General features: G+C 42.2%; 1 protein-coding gene across 1 annotated transcript in view; it reads right to left on the bottom strand.

The window, feature by feature from the left end:
• Positions 1-2,771: 2,771 nt before the first annotated feature.
• The window catches only part of LOC310771743 (palmdelphin-like), a gene marked incomplete at both ends in the record, with an annotated part of 21,183 nt that continues 17,225 nt past the window's right edge, over positions 2,772-6,729 (bottom strand). The window contains 2 exons of the mRNA XM_083664279.1: positions 2,772-4,066; positions 5,825-5,849. Of these exons, the coding sequence (XP_083520405.1) occupies positions 2,772-4,066; positions 5,825-5,849 (1,320 nt within the window). The remainder of the gene's footprint in view (positions 4,067-5,824; positions 5,850-6,729) is intronic.

Below are 6,729 nucleotides of genomic sequence, written 5' to 3'. Positions count from 1 at the left end.
AGTCACATGTCTCATTCATCACTTGGATCCTGGATGTACAAAACCAGCCCCGTATGAATCCCAATTGTCAGCACTCTTCATATGATGGATTTGTTGGGGCTGGATACCAGGCTAAAATGGAAAGTACATGAGCAATGTGTTCTTGTCTCCACTCGACCCATGATGATTGGAGTATGACTCATCTTATCATGCAAAAAACTGAAAGGAAAGCACTCTTCAACTGGGCTTCAAGTGCTCTCTGGAAAGATGGATTCACTGTGAATTTAGTGGCTCTGACAATTATAACAATAGATGTCCCTGGGCTTCTCGGAATTCAAGATCTTGTCTTACATAACAGAAGAAATTGCTGTTATATAACTGTATTGCTTCACCATTTATGTCTAAGGTGCTATATCTTTTTTCTTTTTCTTTTTTCTCAGCCTCCTCCATGCTTTTCATAAGAGAAAGCAACCAAGGACAAGTGTTTCAGAGCAGAACAGATAAACAGCATTCAGTTCGCCCGGCTGTTTAGCCCTTGGAGCTGCACTGATACAAACCAGTTTCAGGGCAAACTTATAAAAGTTCTTACAGATGTACACATATGCTGTGTATTTTCATATACACATAGCCTACAGTATATTTGTTTGGAGTAATTTTGATTGTGGTCCTCCTTTTTTGTGATTAAACTTTTTTTATTACTTTTTTCAGTGTTTAAACATATTACAAACTTACAGACAATCAAATTTGACAAGTGAAACAAAAGAAAGCGAACAAAAGAGAGGGAAAAATGCACATTCTTCTTGACAGTATGCATCATACAGTGGACTATCATACCACAATATTAGATTACAATTGGTAAATCTCAACCTTTTTTTTTGGCTGAATATATCTTTCACTATAAATACTGAATATAGGCCTATAATTCACTATATTTGTATAGAATTTCACTATTCACTATTCTTTTCTGACAAATTTCTCAGATGTGGTGAATATCGGAAGCTGAGAGCCATTAGACCTCAGTTTACATTGCATCAGTTAGTGGTACTGCTATGACCATCACGTCACAGGAAGAAATGGCCTTTTGATGTGCTGGTGTTTGTTACTTAATAAGAAGGTACTGTAACAGTTCCAGTTTGCATTGCCAAAGACAACACTGCTGCCGTTATGTGATGAGAACATATTTTTAATTACATTGTCCATGATATAAATACATAGTAGGTAAAGGCATGAAGCTCAGTTAGTTTGCACAATTAGAATTTCAAACAAAATCATGTCTCACTCATTGCAGCAAGACAAGGCTCTTATTGCTTAAAAAAAACTGCGTTGACCATTGTTACAAACTATGCCCATGTCAATATGAGGGTGTAACGATACATTACAGTCACTAGGTGGCAACAAAGCCCTCTAAATAGCACAGTCGTCCCCTGCTTTCCTTATTCAGCACAAGGAAGAGAAATGTTGAGACAAGGCCCCTAATAGCCTAATAGAGAAAAAGTTGTTCCCTTCCTATTACACAAGGAAGAGAAAGGCAGTGAGGTGGCATTCAAGTAGCCTATGTTAGGTAGGCCGCAAGTTAGGCAGCTACACACAAGGCACATGTTGGTGCTCTGCAAAGCTTACAAACACAACATGGTGAAGGATTAGAGATGCAAAACCACAAATTTGGAGAATGACTATAATGAGAGAATCAAAGAATGAATGTAAGAAGAATCACTAGGATCCAATCCTATTAAAGCCCCTGGAAACCAAAAATGAATGTGTTCTGAGTTTGTCACACCACATACAATTTTGTTATTAGCCACCCAGCCAAATTTTAACAATTAAAAATGTCAAAATGATGAAAAAATCTGATCATCATCAATCATGAAAAACTAAGCAGTATTCTCTGCTCTGAAACTGTGTGTGTGTGTGTGTGTGTGTGTGTGTGTGTGTGTGTGTGTGTGTGTGTGTGTGTGTGTGTGTGTGTGTGTGTGTGTGTGTGTGTGTCTGTCTGGGGTGGGGGGGGGGGATACTGGAGTGCTCCCAGGCCTCTCTCCCCCCCCCCCCCCAGTGGTCCTCAACTTGATACATTCTGATGCATTTTTTTTTATTTGCAGGGTAGAGGCACTTCAGCCTGATTGGTTTGTGGAGATTATTGTGTAATAAGTCTTGAGCTTAAGCATGCCCACTTCAAACTCAACATCAAGAACAGTAGAAAATTGTTCGAATGAAACTAATGTCAAATACTTCTAGATTCTTACTACAGTATTATGGACATAGTGGTGCATTTGTGCCTCGCACTCTTGCCTCACAGCAAGAAGGTCCTGGGTTTGATTCTCGCTGTTGGCACTGGGGGTATGTCTCTCCATGACCTTGGTGCCTAGTGCTCAGGTGGGCTATCAGGGATCTCTCGTCGAACAGGCCTTTCTGTGTGGAGTTTGCATGTTCTCCCCATGCTCCCCTGGGGTTTCCTCCATAACAAGGACCCCAACTAAAAACATGCAAGAAGATCATCGTCTGACCAGCGGCGGTTGGAAGAAGTTTCACTGCAGCTGGCCACCGCTCCTGGCCATCCCGTGGAGGAAGGATGGGTCAAACGCAGAGGATAATTTCCACTGTGCCTCTAATCATGTGTTTGTATAATGCGTATGTGCATGAATCGGTGCATTGTGGCAAATAAAGATGGGGTTGTCCATCCTGTACCTTTATTATGGATTTGGGTTTCCAGGACCTTTAACATTTTGCTGATGCAATAACCCAGGTTCTCACAGGGATCGCGGAAGTTTCGTCTTATCTTCCTGTTGAATAGAGCTTCACCGTTTCCAGGTTGATGCTGTGCTTGTGGGTTCGTCCATCTCCCCTCCTTGCAGGCAGGGACTGCGTTTGCCGGGCTTGTGGACAAATGTTGGTTTGTGAGGCAGCAAATCGTCACAGTTTGTGTAGGCCTCTCCGATAACGTCTCTGCAGCCGGCGACCTTAGCAACGACTTTGGGTTGGAAGACTCTGCTTTTGTATCCCTCCGGGTGGTATGAGAGGAACTCATCACCACCGTTGTCAATTTTGCCAGTGTCATCATCATCGCTGTTGGCGATGACTACCAGCTCGGCCTGGATGTCTTCCTCCTCATCATCTTCCTCAGCGTTCTGGTAGCCCATGAAGATCATGGTGATGGGCTCCGATTCTAGATCCTCTGGAAGGGTGTTGGCGAGGTTCAGAGATGCCTCACTTTGTGGGGGGAAGGGTGACTGTCTGTTAGAATTAACTGAGTTCTCTATCAGTGCACGAGGATCATGACCAACTCCAGACTTAAGGCTTGCTAGTAAAGGATTCTGACTGTCTACACTCCTGTAGACTGGTTGAATTGGGGTTGGCATTCCGTCAGACCTGGCTGTGATTGAGACCAGAGCTGCTAGGCTGGAACTGCTTGTATCTGTAACTCTGTTGGTGAGGCTTCGTGGAGTATTGGCACCAAAGTGAGGTGATTGAGGAATTAGATGCTTGCTAGTGTTGTCCTGGCCTGGAATGTGGAACAGGGGTTGCTGGATTTCTTCTCCCCATCTTTGAGCTCTGTCTCTGGGCATGGTGTCTTGTAGGAAGGGGCCAGGGCTTGGCGTTTTGCTTGGCATGGTGTCTTGTAGGAAGGGGCCAGGGCTAGGCGTTTTCCAACCTTCAAGCTCTTGGCTGCGCTGGCTTTCCTCTCCAAGGTTCTGAGCTCCATTTCTTGATAACATCTTTGTCAGGAAAGGGCTGGTGCTGGGAGTCGGTGTCTGCCTTGGTGTCTTACTGGGTGTCCTGGGTGTTGAAGGCCTGCTGGTTGCGGTGTAGGGTGCAGAGTAAACCGGTTGGTGGTACTGCACCTCACTGGGGACCCTTTTATCGGTAGCCTGACGGAGCAGCTCTTCCACATCCATGGGAGTCATCTCACCGACCATACCGTTCTGCATTTTGCGTCCGTATGGGCGTACCGCATACACTGACTTCCGGCCATCATCATAAACCTTGACCCCTCTGTCCTGGACTGTTTCTGGGGTGACGGTTGCTGTAGAGAGCACCTGGCTCTCGCCTGTTCGCATGTCATGCTCCACACTGATCTCCACAGCAAAAGTAGCTGGCGAAAGAATGGAGAGGAGACTCGGATGAAGGTCATTTGACATGGTGTAAAATGAATACGGTTCAATGACTTCACAAACTTTCACATTGTAAAAAATATATATAATAAAGATAAAACACTTTCTCTGCATTTTGGAAACTGGTGTGAAGCTAGGGCAGGGTACTGAAATAACCAAAGACCAAGTAGTATCGAAACATCTCCGCTCAAACGATACCTGCATTCAATCCTTTTTGTACACTGATCTTACACAGATTTGTATATTTTTGGTCGCAGCCAATCAGCACAAGTGATTTAATGCGACATGTGATTGGCCCACTACCGTAGCAGCTACAACCCATACCATGTGTAGTGGTGAAGTTGAGCCGAGCGCAGTGTATGTGGCGGAGACACGGAGTTGGCAGTTCAGCGTGCCAAGATGCCACCAAAACATTCCAAAGTATGACTATATTACACGCCTGTGGCATCTGATAAATGCATAAAATGCAGAAAGATTATCTCCGGAAAAACTAGGAATATGAGTAACATGATAAAGCACCTCATCATCATGGAGCAAACTTCAGGGTGGACAGCTGCACCGTGTTAAGCTGCACTGTGTTAAGCTGCACTGTGTTAAGTTGCACCGTGTTAAGCTGCACCGTGTTAAGGCCAATGGCTTCCTCAACACCACCATAAAAAAATAAGGCATCGAATGAAGTACTCTATTGGTATTGATATCAATTAAGGGAACTGGTATTGTAATTGTTTAAATGATACCCAGCCCTACGTATATGCTGTATACCCAGCCCTATAGGGCTGATGCTGTATTACATCAAATACTTACACATCAGTGTGAACAACAGCATATACCGTAATGCACATAATTATGGTCCTCACCTAAGTAACTGCACTTGTATAGGTAGCTTTCTTTTTCTAATGTATTCAAGTTCCAGGAGCCAAATTACATTTTCTGTCCTCTTCTGATTGAAAACCAATTGCCTCACAATTTGCACTCTGGTGAAATGTGAAATGACAGCTTTTAAAATAGCCAATCAAAAAACAGGGAGACAGCTGTGCCTGGAGAACACAACATGGACCTAACAACTGGGTTGAGAGAGACTGAGAGACCCCATGGAAAAATGTTTTGTAGATATCTATATTGATTGTATACTCATTGAAATCATGTTGTATTTCTCTGCTGATATACCACTTTTCCTACCAAACTGTCAAGTAATGAGTGTGTATCTTTTCACATTTGTAATATAACTCATAGCTATAAACTCATGGTGCAAAGACAGTGTGATCAATCGTCAAAGCAGCCAAATGTGGAGCAATAGACAATAGTGTGCCTGTACCCCTCTTTTGTTCCTCACCACCCGGCTCTTGCTTTGGAGGTTTTTTTTTGGGTGTCGGCTTGATGGTAAATGGGACGTCTGGGAGTGGTGAGGGAACATAACGGGCCACATCTGAGAAGCAAAATATGACCAGTGAAATAAAGGACTTTCACTTACGATAAATGTTATCGTACACAAAACAGGTTATAATATCAACAATAAACAAACATTATATGGTTAAGTTGTTATTGTTAACATTATTGTTTTGTTATTGTATAATTATTCAAAATTAATTCAGATCATGCAATATGTTAATATGGTCTATGGTCTGGTCTGATTAATGATGTTAGAATTAAGAAATAAAACCTATGTTAGTTAAAAAAAAAAGCATATAGAAGAAATGTTAGCTAATCACAAAACACCAAAAAGCCACAATTTTGTTTACCTGCCTCGAACTCAGCATTTATCTCCTATGTGTGAAGATACAGTAGTTCAGGGTCAAAGTCGTGAGGGAAGTAGGATGTCAAAATCACAGCAATTGTACAGATGATTAAGGCAATTTGATTAATAAGGCATTAATACAGTAGTGTCAGCAAGGTACCATGTTATCCCAGTTGTTATCCCAGTTCTTTTACTGTGTCTTTAGGTCTAAATCCAGGCAGCATAAAAGAGACCCAGAAAGAAAACCATGCACGTCAGTCTGCACACCACCACCCACTATCTGAGCAATCCATTTAACTGTCACCTTATTCACTCAAAGCAGCCCCTCATGTATCACAGCACACCCACACAGTTGCCAGAAAATGCATCTTGTTAGAAACAAGCAGGGGAAAGGAAGAGACTCAGGCAGCATGTTGTAAATAGAGATAATTCTTTTCTGGTGTAAATGTAACTTTTTATGACCACCAAAAACATGAACATGGTGAAATTAAAGCTGGAATGTGCATCCCCCCCCCACATTAAAATAACTGAGATATATTCTACATTATCAGTCTGTGTTGGTATGTGACTGTGTATGCCTAAATCCCCCTTTTACATAGTCTTTTCAATGATGCTAGAGAGGTTTTTGGGCATGTACCATTAGCCAGGGATGCGGAAATAACGAGATATTATACTAATAGGCCGCTACTGTATATCAAACTAAAAAACCCTAAGGCCCTCATTTGTATTATTGTGACCACCACAATAACCGGCGACTTGTTGGGAGGATGAATAGAATAACAAATGCAAAAAGGCAATCAAAGTAATGTTCATATTTTATATTTTTCACAAATCCTTAGCCAACATGTTCTAAAATGTCATGTGATTCATATGAGAAATTAGTTAAGTAATTGAAGCATGTTACCTTTT

The sequence above is a fragment of the Poromitra crassiceps genome (assembly GCF_964638095.1).
Source record: "Poromitra crassiceps genome assembly, contig: HAP1_SCAFFOLD_1149, whole genome shotgun sequence".
Lineage (NCBI taxonomy): Eukaryota > Metazoa > Chordata > Actinopteri > Beryciformes > Melamphaidae > Poromitra > Poromitra crassiceps.
The sequence above is the reverse complement of the archived record's forward strand: the minus strand, read 5'-3'. Positions and strand labels throughout refer to the sequence as shown.